Consider the following 17,618-nt stretch of genomic DNA (forward strand, 5'->3'; position numbering starts at 1 on the left):
TCCAACCACTTTCCGTAGGTGCTCACGACAGTAGTACTCAAACGGTCGACCAGAGATTCTTTTGCAGCCGCAGCGTCACAACAATGCGCCCTTTGTCAAAACCTCTTGCACCGGCTGCGGTGGCCGAGCGGTTCTAGGCGCGACCGCTACGGTCGCAGGTTCGAATCCTGCCTCGGGCATGGATGTGTGTGATGTCCTTAGGTTAGTTAGGTTTAAGTAGTTCTAAGTTCTAGGGGACTGATGACCTCAGATGTTCAGTCCCATAGTGCTCAGAGCCATTTGAGCCAGTGCATTTCCGCATTTATGGCCCATATTTTCGCCATAATGACTGCCCATTTGTGTCTCTTTCGCTTACTCTTTCCCTACTGCGTCACGTGCCCGCAACACCACCAGGAGAAACTCAACCTCACGGTGGGTAGTGGTCAATGTGGCTCATCAGTATAGAGTATATGTTTATCTTGTGTGTATCAGTTACAGTTGTTAGAACAAACGTACTATCACATTCAGAGTGCTGTGTTATAAAACATATTGTAGTGTTGTATAATCATAGCAGAGGATATGTTCTCTTTATATTCAGTGATTCCTCAGTCATGATGCAATCTTGCCCAGCTGCGTATATAAATATTCTGTCTCTGTTGACATAGGACAGCTGCTGGTCATATATTTAACGATGAAATTCACCAAAAAGCCGTGTAATTCAGAAGTTATCATATTTTGTTTTGGCTACCAGTTTCGGCAATTCATTAAGTCTTCTTCAGGCCCTGTATGCACCTCTCAAAAATAATAGATATTGCCATACTGGGACCACATGTTTCTGAATGTCTTGGATTCTCAAGTGCTTCCTTCGAAGACTAGACGGCAACAAGTCTTCGAAGGAAACACTTGAGAATTCACTACGGCCAGAAACATATGGCTCCAGTATAGAGGCCGCGCGGGGTAGCTGTGCGGTGTTGGGCGCCTTGCCACGATTCGCGTGGCTCCCTCCGTCGGAGATTCGAGTCCTCCCTCGGGTATGGGTGTGTGTGTTGTCCTTAGCGTAAGTTAGATTAAGAAGTATGTAAGCCTAGGAACAGATCACCTCAGAAGTTTGGTCCCATAGGAACTTACCACCACTCCAGTATGGCAATATCGATTATTTTTGGGAGGTGCATACGGGCCTAAAGATTGCATAATGAATTCCCGAAACTGGTAGCGGAAACAAAATATACGAGGGCAGTTCAATAAGTAATGCAACACATTTTTTTTCTGAAACAGGGGTTGTTTTATTCAGCATTGAAATACACCAGGTTATTCCCCAATCTTTTAGCTACACAACACTATTTTTCAACGTAATCTCCATTCAATGCTACGGTCTTACGCCACCTTGAAATGAGGGCCTGTATGCCTGCACGGTACCATTCCACTGGTCGATGTCGGAGCCAACGTCGTACTGCATCAATAACTTGTTCATCATCCGCGTAGTGCCTCCCACGGATTGCGTCCTTCATTGGGCCAAACATATGGAAATCCGACGGTGCGAGATCGGGGCTGTAGGGTGCATGAGGAAGAACAGTCCACTGAAGTTTTGTGAGCTCCTCTCGGGTGCGAAGACTTGTGTGAGGTCTTGCGTTGTCATGAAGAAGGAGAAGTTCGTTCAGATTTTTGTGCCTACGAACACGCTGAAGTCGTTTCTTCAATTTCTGAAGAGTAGCACAATACACTTCAGAGTTGATCGTTTGACCATGGGGAAGGACATCGAACAGAATAACCCCTTCAGCGTCCCAGAAGACTGTAACCATGACTTTACCGGCTGAGGGTATGGCTTTAAACTTTTTCTTGGTAGGGGAGTGGGTGTGGCGCCACTCCATTGATTGCCGTTTTGTTTCAGGTTCGAAGTGATGAACCCATGTTTCATCGCCTGTAACAATCTTTGACAAGAAATTGTCACCCTCAGCCACATGACGAGCAAGTTATTCCGCACAGATGGTTCTCCTTTGCTCTTTATGGTGTTCGGTTAGACAACGAGGGACCCAGCGGGAACAAACCTTTGAATATCCCAACTGGTGAACAATTGTGACAGCACTACCAACAGAGATGTCAAGTTGAGCACTGAGTTGTTGATGGTGATCCGTCGATCATCTCGAACGAGTGTGTTCGCACGCTCCGCCATTGCAGGAGTCACAGCTGTGCACGGCCGGCCCGCACGCGGGAGATCATACAGTCTTGCTTGACCTTGCGGCGATGATGACACACGCTTTGCCCAACGACTCACCGTGCTTTTGTCCACTGCCAGATCACCGTAGACATTCTGCAAGCGCCTATGAATATCTGAGATGCCCTGGTTTTCCGCCAAAAGAAACTCGATCACTGCCCGTTGTTTGCAACGCACATCCGTTACAGACGCCATTTTAACAGCTCTGTACAGCGCTGCCACCTGTCGGAAGTCAATGAAACTATACGAGACGAAGCGGGAATGTTTGAAAATATTCCACAAGAAATTTCCGGTTTTTTCAACCAAAATTGGCCGAGAAAAAAAATGTGTTGCATTACTTATTGAACTGCCCTCGTATTAACTTCTCAACTGAACAGCTGTTTGGCGAATTAAATTGTTAAATATGAAAATGTTGATTTGGTTGACATAGGAATTGATGTTGTACAAATATAAGGATTACACATTGTACAAATATAAACATTACGCATAAAGTTAATATTGTTATACAGCAATCATAACTAGGGCAGAAACGTAGACTTCAGAGATCGCCTAAAGTGCACACAACTGTACACATGGGATGTACAAATCGGAAGATTCGCATACTTTCACATAACTGTCTCACATAGACAGCTAGAAGTTACACATACAAACAGAGAATGGATATTACGATCAAAGATCACGGACGGTTGCATTTCTACTATAGTTTGTGTACCATCACGAAATATAGTACACGGTGGGAGGTCGTTGCCATTTTCATGCGAGTGGTATCTTCCTTTCAACCATAGATACGCATGGGACGCGCAGTCGCCTATCTTTACTTTGTTAAGGTCTCAAACCAACATCTAAGTCGAGTGACGGAGGGAAAAAACCCTGACGTTCTCTGGAAAAATGTGATCGCTATTTTTTGTGATTTTGAAACAACGTTACGTGTGGAACGAAATAGACTGAGGTGACAAAAGACATGGAATGCCTACTAATAACTGACGGACGTCCTTTTTCCCAGTGTAGCGCAACAACTCGACTTGCCGTGGATTCAACAAGTCGTTGGAAGCCCCCTGCAAAAATATTGAGCCGTGCTGCCCCTATAGCCGTCCATAATTGCGAAAGAGTTGTTTTTCCCATAAACATTCGGTGAGATTCAAGTCCGCCGAAATCATGAGCTCGAATTGTCCAGAATGTTCTTAAATCCAGTCGCGAGCAGTTGTAGCCCGGTGACATGTTGCATTGTCATCCATAATAACCGTACGTGATCTTTTATTATAATATCCTTTCTCCGTCTCCGTCTTCTATACTTCTGAATGGCTGCAAACTGTCTCCAAGTAGCTGAACTTAACCATTTACAGTATCGGTTCATTTGGACCAGAGGGCTCAGTACATTCCATGGAAACACAGGTCTCACCATTATGGAGCCACTACCAGCTTGCACAGTGCCTCGTTGACAACTTAGGTTCATCGCTTCGTGGGGTCTGCTCCACACTTGAACCCAACCATCAGCTCTTTTCAACTGAAATCGGGATTCATCCTACCAGGCCACGGGTTCCCAGTCGTCTAGGGTACCACCGATATGGTCACGAGCCCAAAAGAGGCGCTGCAAGCAATGTCGTGCTGATAACACAGGCACTCTTGTCGGTCGTCTGCTGCCATGGCCCATTAACGCTAAATTTCGCAGCATTGGCCTAACGGATACGATCATCGTAAGTCCCACATTGATGCCTACCTTCGTGGCCGAACGGTTCTAGGCGCTTCAGTCCGGAACCGCGCGACTGCTACGGTCGCAGGTTCGAATCCTGCCTCGGGCATGGATGTGTGTGATGTCCTTAGGTTAGTTAGGTTTAAGTAGTTCTAAATTCTAGGGGACAGATGACCTCAGATGTTAAGTCCCATAGTGCTCAGAACCATTTGAACCATTTCGACCCACACTGATTCTGGCGTTTATTTCGCTCGATATTGAATGTCTGTTAGCACTGATAACTCTTTGCAAACGCCGCTGCTGTCAGTCGTTAACTAAAGGCCGTCGGCCAGTGCGTTGTCTGTGCTGAGAGGTAATACCTGAAATGTGGTGTTCTCGGCTCATTCTTGATACTGTGGATCTCGGAATACCGAATTCCGAAACGATTTCCGAAATGTAATGTCCCACGTGTCTTAGCTACAACCACTATTCCGAGTTCAGAGTCTGTTAATTCCCGTCTAGCTGCCATAATCACGTGGGGCACAATTTGGCATGAGTCACACGAGTACAAATGACAGCTCCGTTAACGCACTTCTCTATTATACCTCTGTACGGGATATTACCGCCATCTGTATATGTGCATATCGCTATCCAGTTACATTTTTCACATTCCTTCCGCATATCTTTCGGCGCAACCAATCGCTGTCCAAAATGCCAACATTTTAATAAAGACATCTTTAGTCAAAATACTTCGAACGGACTTCGAAATGTAAGTTATACGTTATTATGGCTGGCCAAGTAACTGCCGCGCGGGTTAGCCGTTCGTGCTGCTCCTCCTGTTGAAGGTTCGAGTCCACTCTCGGACATCGATGTGTGTGTGTGTTTGTGTGTGTGTGTGTGTGTGTGTGTGTGTGTGTGTGTGTTGTCTTTAGCATAAGTTGTTTAAGTTAGATTAAATACTGTGTAAGCTTAGGGACCGATGATCTCTGCAGTTCGGTCCCATAAGGTCTTACCACAAATTTCCAAATTTGCCACGTAACTTTTATTAAATGCTGCACTAAAAGTCAAAGTAATACAGATACAGGGCATTATTTTTCGATATAGTCGCAAAGTCTCTTTAAATAACGTTCTTCTAACGAACGTTCAATTCCCCGACGATAGAAGTCCGGTATTTGGTCACGGCGCCATTGATGAATAGTTGCGTGACTTCCTCACTGTTCGAAAATCTCTTTCCTCCCAGTTGTTCTTTCAGCTTGGCGAAAAGATGGAAATCGCATGGTGCAAGATCTGGACTTCACCCACGCCTGTGCGTCCTTGGTATAATTGTTGGCAACGTTTCATTACGGCTGGACGCAACATTTCATTTTGTCAATATACAGCCAGAATTTCGTGCCGAATCTCTGTGCAGTTTAGATGTTTTCCCCGCAAGAAACGTGCTGTACCGCTTACTTCAGCTTTGGAATACTTTCCCAGTTACCGCGCCATATCAATCGCGCACTGTGATTTACATGCGTCCGCGTCTGCAGGGAACCCGGAACGTGTTCTCTCTTTCGACAATGTGCCAGTCTTGCTGCGCAGGGGTGTTTGTGTGGGACGCCACTTGTCACGTACTTTCTGAACCCCCTACGTACAACTGGGATAAACTGGACAGTATTCCATAAGTCGCCTAGTAATGGATGCCACCGCTAGCAAGCTGATTGAGATGTTGGTTTCAGTATATAAAATCCTACAAAACTTTGTTTTTTTTCTGATTTTTGGGGTCGCTGATTAAGAATCCGATGTCGGGATTACAAAATACAAATGACTCATCTAAAATTTTAAATTTAGCAGATTCGAATAAACCTTGGAGTATAAAGTATTGCGAGGTCGCTGATAACGAATTAGAAGCAGAAATTTCCATGTTGAAATGTCGTATTCGGTATTTTCCACTTTTCAGTGGAAACCGTAGCCACATTCTTCGTTTGCGTCATTACCGCTGTTGTTAAGATATTGTCCGGTTGTCCATTGAGAGATGGTTCGAAAAGCAGATCTTTTACCTCAGGTCGCATCTGTTTATCTTCTTCAGTTTTCATTTCTTGGGATCGCGAGATGAATGGATCCGAAGATACCAAAGCTTTTGATATACCTCTTTTATAGTTTTCCCACGGGAATATTTGCGCATAAAATATTCGATAACGCTGGGTATCGTTATTCCGAGTTTCCCTTTCATTCTCAGAAAACCGACCAATCGGCAATGGAGCAGCTTCCTTTGTGGCGTATCAGTGCACCAGAACTATGTGGACTGATGTCGGCATCGGACATGATACTGTGCATTATTGCACAATAGTTGTGCCGTACGGTAGAAAAATGACAGTCCACTAGAAAAGGCCAAATATGCGCACGCAAAAAAATTTTAAATAAAAAACTATACTAATAAGGTAGTAGGAGATCCATTTACAAAAGTGGAAGGACGCAGAGGAAATTTCGCTGTCAACGACTCCAGATAAAATCGGCAGTAGTTTAGTTTTAAACCGATATACGCCATACATACCTTCTGGAGTGCTACAAATCTTATTTTATCATGACAGCTCGGCAGGATCGCTGTCATTTACTGAACAGGTGACACAAACTGTATATGAGAAATGTGTAGACCAGTTCACTGTTTACCGGCAACTGTTGGGGCACGTATCATATCGAATTGTGACTGGGATGCCACTGCAGCTTTGGAAAAGTACGAACCAGTGCAATATACATGCGATTTCGCGAGGGACTAAGTCGGAACATGAACATTTTTCTATTTCTATTCTGTCCAGTTTTTTGAAGCGAGTTATTCAATCGTTCGACGGTCCAAATCCCCGTCCGGCCACCCAGATTTCAGTTCCGTGATTTCCCGAAATCGCTCTGGGCAAATGGTTCCTCTGCAAAGGACACGGACGATTTCCTTCCAGTCCTTACCTAATACGAGCGTGTGCTCCGTCTGTAATAACCTTGATGTCGGCGGGACGTTGAACGCTAATATTCCTTCGTTTTTTGAAAACGGTCATCTGAGCCGAAACTATTTGCTTGACTAAGAATAGGTCGTCATACATTTTTTTACAGCCTACGGTGCGTAGAAATCCTTGGGTAACAGAAGAAATATTGAATTTAATTGATGAAAGGAGAAAATATAAAAATGCAGTAAATGAAGCTGGCAAAAAGGAGTACAAACGTCTCAAAAATGAGTTAGACAGGAAGTGTAAAATGGCTAAGCAGGGATGGTTAGAGGACAAATGTAAGTATGTAGAGGCTTATCTCACTAGGCTAGGGGTAAGATAGATACTGCCTACAGGAAAATTAAAGAGACCTTTGGAGAAAAGAGAACCACTTGTATGAATATCAAGAACTCAGATGGAAACCCAGTTCTAAGCAAAGAAGGGAAAGCAGAAAGGTGGAAGGAGGGTATAGAGGGTCAATACAAGGGCGACGTACTTGAGGACAATATTCTGGAAATGGAAGAGAATGTAGATGAAGACGAAATGGGAGATACAATACTGCGTGAAGAGTTCGACAGAGCACTGAAAGACCTGAGTCGACACAAGGCCCCGGGAGTAGGCAACATTCCATTAGAGCTACTGACGGCCTTGGGAGAGCCAGTCCTGACAAAACTCTACCATCTGGTGAGCAAGATGTATGAGACAGGCGAAATACCCTCAGACTTCAAGAAGAATATAATAATTCCAATCCCAAGCAAAACAGTTGTTGACAGATGTGAAAATTACCGAACAATCAGTTTAATAAGCCACAGCTGCAAAATACTAACGCGAATTCTTTACAGACGAATGGAAAAACTAGTAGAAGCCGACCTTGGGGAAGATCAGTTTGGATTCCGCAGAAATATTGGAACACGTGAGGCAATACTGACCCTACGACTTATCTTACAAGAAAGATTAAGGAAAGGCAAACCTACGTTTCTAGCATTTGTAGACTTGGAGAAAGCTTTTGACATTGTCGACTGGAATACCTTCTTTCAAATTCTAAAGGTGGCAGGGGTAAAATACAGGGAGCGAAAGGCTATTTACAATTTGTACAGAAAGCAGATGGCAGTTAGAAGAGTCGAGGGACATGAAAGGGAAGCAGTGGTTCGGAAGGGAGTGAGACAGGGTTGTAGCCTCTCCCCGATGTTATTCAATCTGTATATTGAGCAAGCAGTAAAGGAAACAAAAGAAAAATTCGGAGTAGGTATTAAAATCCACGGAGAAGAAACAAAAACTTTGAGGTTCGCCGATGACATTGTAATTCTGTCAGAGACAGCAAAGGACTTGGAAGAGCAGTTGAATGGAATGGACAGTGTCTTGAAAGGAGGGTATAAAATGAACATCAACAAAAGCAAAACGAGGATAATGGAATGCATTCGAATTAAATCAGGTGATGCTGAGGGAATGAGTTTAGGAAATGAGACACTTAAAGTAGTAAAGGAGTTTTGCTATTTGGGGGGCAAAATAACTGATGATGGTCGAAGTAGAGAGGATATAAAATGTAGACTGGCAATGGTAAGGAAAGCGTTTCTAAAGAAGAGAAATTTGTTAACATCGAGTATAGATTTAAGTATCAGGAAGACGTTTCTGAAAATATTTGTATGGAGTGCAGCCATGTATGGAAGTGAAAATTGGACGATAAATAGTTTGGACAAGAAGAGAATAGAAGCTTTCGAAATGTGGTGCTCCAGAAGAATGCTGAAGAATGGATGGGTAGATCACATAACTAATGAGGAGGTATTGAATAGAATTAGGGGGAAGAGGAGTTTGTGGCACCATTGACAAGAAATAGGGATCGGTTGGTAGGACATGTTCTGAGGCATCAAGGGATCACAAATTTAGCATTGGAGGGCAGCGTGGAGGGTAAAAATCGTAGAGTGAGACCAAGAGATGAATACACAAAGCAGATTCAGTAGGATGTAGGTTGCAGTAAGTACTGGGAGATGAAGAAGCTTGCACAGGATAGAATAGCATGGAGAGCTACATCAAACCAGTCTCAGGACTGAAGACCACCAGAGGCGACGTGACACCGTTCCCCCAGATAACACCAATGGCGAGCCAGCTTTCTCTACCGCGCCGCCAGTGGTTCGGTTGGTAAGGCTCTCCTGTCGCCACGACGTAGATAAACAGTACCACGTGGTGTTGCGCATTACGTGCATGATGTACGTCAGATCTCGTTGTAAAGTGGTATTTTTTGGCGTGGACGTTTTCTGTGGTAGTCAGGTTTTGTGAACGAATGTTTTATGTTAGCATTCCATTAATAATAACAGAGCGCCAAGTCTGAACACGAGATTAGAAATAAAAGTTGTCGTCCAGGAACACGCTCAGCAGCTGAGAAAATAATGTTCTGCTAAAAATATTCACTTGAATTCGAGAAAAGTGATAAACATGCGCCATACGATTCTGTTGAGATAGGTAAAGCTCCAACAATGCATTGGGCGAAAGCGGATATTTTTCTCTGGATACCGAGAAATGTTCCATTGAATGAAGTTGAAACCAGCATGCATAAGACGCAGTTAACGGAACTTGTAGTGCCGGACAACCTAAAAACTCCACGCTACAAGGTCGACGAACTAGCTAACGCCAAAGAGCATAGTTAAATCAGGCTTCCTCTATATCTCATTCATCTAAATCAGATGTGTCAAAAACAAAACAAAAAAAGTACTCAGTGAGGCTGAAATGCTGACAAACGAAGCCACTGCAAAAGTTACACCACAGGACTGTTTTCGAATTGTCAGCCATACATGGATCCGTGAGGGACTGAAGAGTTTTGAGTAATGCGTAACTTCTCTTGCTGGCGTGTTTAAATCAGCTTCTTTTGCCAAAAAGTGGCAGAGTTTACAAATATGTATCTCACTAACATTCTAATGCAGTTGAAATTGCGACAGAATTGTGTTATTGAAAAAGCAGCTGAGGCCAAGGTATATCAGTATTTTATGAAAAAGCCCATTCTCAGTATAAAAATAAACGCGCAACTTCTTTACTAATATTCTTGCAAAACCCACAGCAATCCATGTTATTTCATTGAAAAAAAGCTGTAGTTGCTTGAATATCGTGGTAGATATGGCAAAATAGCCTCCTATTTGTATGTTATTTGAAAAAATCGTGCTTCAGTATGTCAAACCCTTTATGAGACATGAGGGATTTGTATTTCTTTCTGGCCTTTTCGCTGGTCTGCCTGTTCGTGAAGAGCGCTTTACATACGCTTCATTTTTTCGAGATTGGAGGCAGATAGCAACACACTTAAAAGTTAACGAATAATTCAGTATCGACATTTCGTATGCAGGAACGACCTAACATGCACAAAACGCAAATTAATAGCGACCCACATTTTCCGTTGCAAACTTTAAGAATGTCTTGCAGTAGTTCACCTAATCTCGAAAAACCACAACAACTATGACCATCAATGAAGTGGTTCAAATGATTCAAATGGCTCTGAGCACAATGGTACTTAACATCTATGGTCATCAGTCCCCTAGAACTTAGAACTACTTAAACCTAACTAACCTAAGGACATCACACAACACCCAGTGATCACGAGACAGAGAAAATGCCTGACCCCGCCGGGAATCGAACCCGGGAAACCGGGCGTGGGGAAGTGGTTCAAAAATGGTTCAAATGGCTCTGAGCACTATGGGACTCAACTTCTGAGGTCATTAATCCCCTAGAACTTAGAACTAGTTAAACCTAACTAACCTAAGGACATGCAGACTGCAGCGTCTAGAACCGCACGGCCACTTCGGCCAGCCATCAATGACGTGACAGGCGGTCCATCGTGAAGCTACAGCATGTGTGAGAATCTTAATTTTTTTATCAAATAGTTTCTTTAATATCGTTTTAGGTCGATTTCCAGATCGACCGGTTTGTGCCCCTTGCTGTTCGTGCAGTGAAGCGAGCCTCCTAGCTACAGCACCGAGTAGGTCGTTTATTGGCGCGCGCAGCACACACTGACAATTAAGCTTTCCTTCACACGCTTCGAACTGAACTGTCGAAAGTCGCAACTTATTTTAAAGACTCTATAAGTAGGACGAGTGTCTGTTTCATTCAGAGGTGACTGAGTCATATGAGATGTGTGATGGCGACGCGGGACGGAGAGTGCGCATATACTCACTACAGAGTTAAGGTGCAAGTTGAGGCAGCACGTTGAGGTGTGCCGTGGCTGTGAGTGCATTGCTGTGGCGGGGAGGGGGGGGGGGGGGGGGGAGGGACACGCGCGATCGTCAGTTCCGCGAGCCACGCGCCTCGCGGCCGGTGACGTCACCGCGCGCTGCGGGAAGCCCGGCCGCGGCCTTGGGCGGACACGCGCCGCCCACCTGCTGCTACGCACTGGCGCGCTGCTCGGCGAGCGAGCGAGCTGCCGGCGGACGTGGCGGCCGGGCACAGTGGCCAGTGGGCGCTCGGAGGGACCTCTGCGGCAGCTGTCGGTCTATTTGGCAGGTCCCGACGATGCTCTCCGCTTCGTCGTGTGCCCAGACGAACATTGCACCGTACTTCTTTATATCACAGGCATAATTTTGTACCTGATCCCCAATACCAGACCCACGACTATCAATAAATGTATCCTTCCTGCACGGCAATATACCGGGTGATCAAAAAGTCAGTATAAATTTGAAAACTTAATAAACCACGGAATAACGTAGATAGAGAGGTAAAAAGTGACACACATGCTTGGAATGACATGGGGTTTTATTAGAACAAAAAAAAAAAAAAAAAAAAAAAAACAACCAAAGTTCACAAAATGTCCGACAGATGGCGCTGGACAGCAAAACGTCAGTGACTGCGCGTGACAATCGTGTATAAAAGGAGCTGTAATGAAGGAGAGAATCCGATGCGCCAGCAGTCGCAGCATGTTGACGTTACCTGAAAAGGCGCTTTTAGTGAAGCTGTATTACCAGAATGGGGAATGTGTTAGTTCAGCGTTACGATCCTATCGCCATAGGAAGGGGATTTGAACGGGTAAAGGTCCGTTGACAAATGCAGCTGTAGCGAGAATGATTTCGAAGTTCGAAGCCACGGCTTGTTTAGACGATAGACCCCGTAGTGGCCGACCGAGCACAAGGCGTAATGCTGTTGAGACAGTTCAGAAGAAATGGAGACTGTAGCGGGTTCGTCTAACGGGGAAGTCAGCGCTCGTGCAGTCGCACGTCGCACCGGCGTTCCATACACTACTGTTTGGTTGGCACTTAGGCGTACCCTCCGATGCTATCCGTACAAAATCCATCGGCATCATGAACTGTTACCTGGCGATTTAGTGAAGCGGAGGGCATTTGCGGTGTGGACTTTTCAAAAGATGGCGGAAGATGAAGATTGGTTGAATAACGTGTTGTGGACCGACGAAGCTCATTTCACGCTCCGAGGGTATGTCAACGCCCACAACTGCAGAATTTGGGCTACCGAAAAGCCTAGAACTGTCGTGGAAACTCCCTTGCACGACGAGGAAGCCACGGTATGGGTTGGATTTACCACATCTACCGTTATAGGGGCCTTTTTTCTTCGAGGAAATGCCTGACTCTGGTTTTGTAACTGCTGCCGTGACGGGTGAGAGGTACGCCGATATGTTACAGAATCGCATCATCCCCAGCCTGGCTGATAAACACCTGCTGGAACGTACGATGTTTATGCAGGATTGCGCTCCACCTCATAGTGTTAGACGCGTGAAAGATCTCTTGCGCGCGTCGTTTGGTGATGGTCGTGTGCTCAGCCGCCACTTTCGTCATGCTTGGCCTCCCAGGTCCCCAGACCTCAGTCCGTGCGATTATTGCCTTTGGGGTTACCTGAAGTCGCAAGTGTATCGCGATCGACCGACATCTCTAGGGATGCTGAAAGACAACATCCGACGCCAATGCCTCACCATAACTCCGGACATGCTTTGCAGTGCTTTTCACAACATTATTCCTCGACTACAGCTATTGTTGAGGAATGATGATGGACATATTGAGCATTTCCTGTAAAGAACATCATCTTTGCTTTGTCTTACTTTGTTATGCTAATTATTGCTATTCTGATCAGATGAAGCGCCATCTGTCGGACATTTTTTGAACTTTTGTATTTTTTTTTGTTCTAATAAAACCCCATGTCATTCCAATACGAGTGCAGGTTGTGACACATGGATACATGGAGGACATGTGGAAGTTTGGGTCCGGCCGTGATTCGTGCACGGATAGCCGAATCGGTTAAAGCGACGGCTCACGTACAGCGGGAAATCCGGATTAGGGTTGTAGTCAGGCACAAATTTTCATTGTCGTCATTCAAATACACAGCCGATGATGGTCCATATCCGTAATAGCGAATACATTTCCTGTATTCTTCGTCTGACAAAGGATGTTAATGCGTTGCTACTTTAACGTCACACCAAATCAGCTACTGTTTTTAATTACTGGATGATGTTTTACCTCACTCACTAAACTCATGGAAGCGTAGACCGCTGTATTATCCTCCTCAGTTCTGCTCGAGCAATTAACTAAAGCTACTGTGTCGGATTGTAACGTGTACATTACACCATCACTGTGTTCTCTACAAGCTCCCAGTATGTTTCGGCATGTGCCGGACGGTTATAATTAAAGTGCAGCTATTCACAGAGCTCCAATGTGAGCTGTAATCATCGAATGGCAGCGAAACGCCGTAGATAATCTAATGCTTTGATGTGAAACCGACTGAGAAAGACGTAAAGTTGATGTTACTATCAACCGCCGCACATACGGTTCGTTCAATATGAGCTCCCGAGACGTCTACGAGATGCTGTACAGTGCCAGATTTGCACATGGTGGTCAAAACTAGAACTATTTTTTTCCACCGTGAAACGGTTCGGAATTAACGCATTAGAATATCTACGAAGTTTCACTACTACACAACGATTACAGCCCACACTGGACCATGTAAGTGGCTGCACTTTCGTTATAACCACCCGGCAACTGAAGAAACCTATTCATTGCAGTGCTGACACGACTTCGTGGAACAAATGTAATTTCTATTAGTTTTTTTAGTAAGTTTGAACTAGTGTGTTTAGAATAAATCGTAATGTTAATACACTGTAGTCTGCAGCATCAAATAAGTGATTGTTTCCTTCCTCGCCGGTCGAGCGGTTCTAGGCGCTGCAGTCTGGAACCGCGCGAACGCTACGGTCGCAGGTTCGAATCCTGCCTCGGGCATGGATGTGTGTGATGTCCTTAGGTTAGTTAGGTATAAGTAGTTCTAAGTTCTAGGGGACTGATAACCTCAGAAGTTAAGTCCCATAGTGCTCAGAGTCATTTGAACCATTTTTTTCCTTCCTCACAACAATATGGCGCCTTATTTTTTTTCGACGTAACGCTGTGTCTACATGCGGCAACGATTTATGCTTTCACATCCACAAGAAAGAATAAAAGAGGAAGAAGAGATTGAAGAAGAGGAGGAATACGATAAGATGATGTATTTTCAGTGAGGAAACTTCTCAGAAAACCAAAGCCTATGGCATCATTAACGGCAAGGGCGTTCCATGCGATGCATCTGCCTGCGATGATAACTAAAACTCAGAAAAGTCATTTCGGTTATGGGTTGCCTGCATGTAAAGATTTCACATTTGTGGAGAGCAATAAATGCAAAATATGTCGTTGCGTCACAGGAAAAGTAGCGGCTTTCTGCAATTCTGTAAAACAAATAGTTGAGTGGAACATATATGTAGGGACTTTACAAAGTACGTTAGACAAGTGCACCCACGGTAAGACCGTTGGCAAGAAGCGTAGCACGTAGTCAGAAGTGAGTGCACGTTCCGGCTTTCCTGCATAGACAGTTGTGCTGCAGTAAGGTAACAGGTGAACCACAGTGTCAGAGTGAAATGGTAGGGCAACTGGAAACGTACGATGGGCGGTATGATTCTTATTGCCAAAACGTCTAAATTGCACACAGATCCACCGTGAAATTCCGGCGGCATGTGGACCAAATGGAAGGTCGCGTCTGGCCGAATTGAGTCTGTGCCAACAATTTGACCAAGGCCCACAGACGTGCGTAGACATGGGTTATTCTCACTGGCAAGGAAGGCTACCGCCGTGAACCACAGACGAGAGTGTGAAGGCAATCCACGAACTGTATTGCAACAGACGCAGATTTTCCGACCACGATCACGTTCACGCAGCGGTTCGCCAATAGCTCCGAGATGAAGGAGCGCCTGTTATCACCGAGGAACTGAACGATAGGTGGAACTCACCGACCTTTGTTAACAGGGACTTGGTGACTATATCGAAAAAGTGTCAGGTAACTGCGTAACTTCGAAGAGTAGTGCGGTAGTCTATGAAAGTTACTTGACCTACCATAATAATGTGTAATTTACTTTTTGAAATCTCTTCGTCTGAAAACTTTCTTGGTGGCATTTTCAGATACAATAATAAAAAAGATTTTGTAGTATTTATGTAAATATATTTGTGTGTTCCAGTTGTCAGTTTATATATAAAATCCAACTAATGAATCCCTGAACACACGTCATTACTAGGACAAGAGACGTATTTGAGTGGTGATGTAGCATATATGCTACATACTGTGACATTTTTGTGAAACACAACAATATTTTAAATTTATGACTTTAGTCTTATTTTCTCCCAGAACAACAAACTGACCACCACTATAAATCCTTCATTCGCAAAATCTAGTCACATGATTCAGGAGGTTAACCATGGTATTATAATTTACCACAAGGTGCGCATAACACACTTAGGTGACAGTCATGGTATAGCGATATGCTCATATACAGATGACGGTACTGTCGTGTACACAAAGTATAAACGGGCAATGCATTGGCGGAGTTGTCATTTGTACTCAGGCGAGTCATGTGATAAGATTTCTCACGTGGTTATGGCCACACGACGGGAATTAAGACTTTGAACGTGGAAAGAGACACTCCATTTCGGAAATCGTTAGGAAATTGAGTATTTCAAGACGAACAGTGTCAAGAGTGTACCGAGATCACCAAATTTCACACATTGCCTCTAGCCATGGGCCATGTAGCGGCCTATGGCCTTCACTTAACGACCGAGAGCAGCAGCATTGTCCGTGCTAACAGACAAGCAACACTGTGCGAAATAAACACACAAATCAGTCTGGGATGTACGACGAACTTATCCGTTAAGACAGTGTGGCTTCTAGGTTGGAGGCTTTAATGTGTTGCAGAGTGGCTGGCTTCTCCTTTTTTATTCTCATGGTCAGCCAGCCATGGTAATCTGCTTTGTTGTTTTAATCTATTCATCCCGTTTCTTGCGTTTCTGTGGTTTTCTTGTCCCCTTTTGTCCATTTACATGTTTTTTCCCTCCATCGTTCTTGTGATTTTTCCTTTCATTCCGTTTTGAGTTGTCAGTCTCGTTCGTTTTATTCTCACATTGGTGGCATTGTTTTATTCGGAACAAGAAACTGATGACCTCGTAGTTTGGTCACTTTCCCCCCCTCTTTTAATCCAACCAAACAACACCTTTGTGCATACGCAAAGTTAAGTATTGTCATTTATCTTACTGTAATAGACTTCATTAATACGATTTGATTGAAATGTTGTCTAGCGATCCGAGAAAGCAGGATTCCTAGCCATCCTATATTGGACGAGTGGGAAGAACACAACAGTACTGTCCAGCAGGGCATAATAAATCACACTAACTTGAGTGTAATTATTGTATTTCCAATAAAAGTGTCATTTCTTTTCTTCACAGTGCCTATTTTTTTCATTTACCATCTGAACAATAGTGCATCAGTCCTTTCTGTCTATCCGTGCGACTGCTACGGTCTCAGGTTCGAATCCTGCCTCGGGCATGGATGTGTGTGACGTCCTTAGGTTAGTTAGGTTTAAGTAGTTCTAAGTTCTAGGGGACTGATGACCTCAGCAGTTAAGTCCCATAGTGCTCAGAGTCATTTGAACCTCTCTGTGTATAGTTCAAGTTTCATCGAACTATGTTACTTGCCAGTGACACATCATGGGAAGGTTATTTTCACCCTTCAGTTTATCACACTTAAGTACAAAAAAGTAAACAAAGGGTTTTGTAGCGCTGTGTACATAATCACTATTTTCATGTAACGGTTTGATGGCGCCTTTGAAAGGTGAACCGATCTTTTAAATAGTGAATTACCTATGGTGGGGCATGGACGTAAGTACTGAGGTACAAATTCAGTTAAAATTAGAATATTGTTCATACTTCTAGAGAACAGCGTGAAACAGCAAGCAGAACCACTGAAACAAAATTTATGGAATAGGTGAATGGACCCTTGATGGGCCACTGAATAAGCAAATTTGTCATCAGAAGTAGGACAGTGAAGACGTTTAAGGCTAGTCAGTCATCAGTCAGTGATACCACGTAATTTGTCCATTCCTGGAGAAACGAAAGAGATGTACCAGCAAGCTTTAGCTTGCGAAGTTACGGATAATTCAGCAGACAGACGGCAGTCTGCAGAAGACGGAATTATTCGTACACTGCTGGCCACCGTAAATGCAACACCAAGAAAGACAAGAGGTAGCACAACAAAATTTATTTTGTAGATAACATGTTGACCAAGTATCAAATGATTACGTTTACAGACGTCTGTGACATGTGGTTCCTGCCAGAATCAGTAGCCAGAGTAGCCGCCATTGTTGGAGATCACCGCTGCTACACGTCTCGGCATTGAGTCAAAGAGACGTTGGATGTGTTCCTGGGGTACAGCAGCCCAAGCAGCTTCCACGCGTTGCCAAAGATCATCTGGTGTGGCAGCTGGGGATGTAATCTGGGTCACTCGTTGAGCAACCATGGACCACATGTTTTCTATCGGCGAAAGATCC

The 17,618-nt window shown here is 44.3% G+C and overlaps 1 protein-coding gene across 1 annotated transcript in view; it reads right to left on the reverse strand.

The window, feature by feature from the left end:
• The window catches only part of LOC126417080 (uncharacterized), a 41,268-nt gene extending 29,934 nt beyond the window's left edge, over positions 1–11,334 (reverse strand). Inside the window, exon 1 of the mRNA XM_050084974.1 lies at positions 11,181–11,334. Coding sequence (XP_049940931.1) covers positions 11,181–11,334 — 154 coding nt within the window. The remainder of the gene's footprint in view (positions 1–11,180) is intronic.
• Positions 11,335–17,618: the final 6,284 nt, after the last annotated feature.

This window comes from Schistocerca serialis, chromosome 8, assembly GCF_023864345.2.
Source record: "Schistocerca serialis cubense isolate TAMUIC-IGC-003099 chromosome 8, iqSchSeri2.2, whole genome shotgun sequence".
In the NCBI taxonomy this organism is placed as follows: domain Eukaryota; kingdom Metazoa; phylum Arthropoda; class Insecta; order Orthoptera; family Acrididae; genus Schistocerca; species Schistocerca serialis.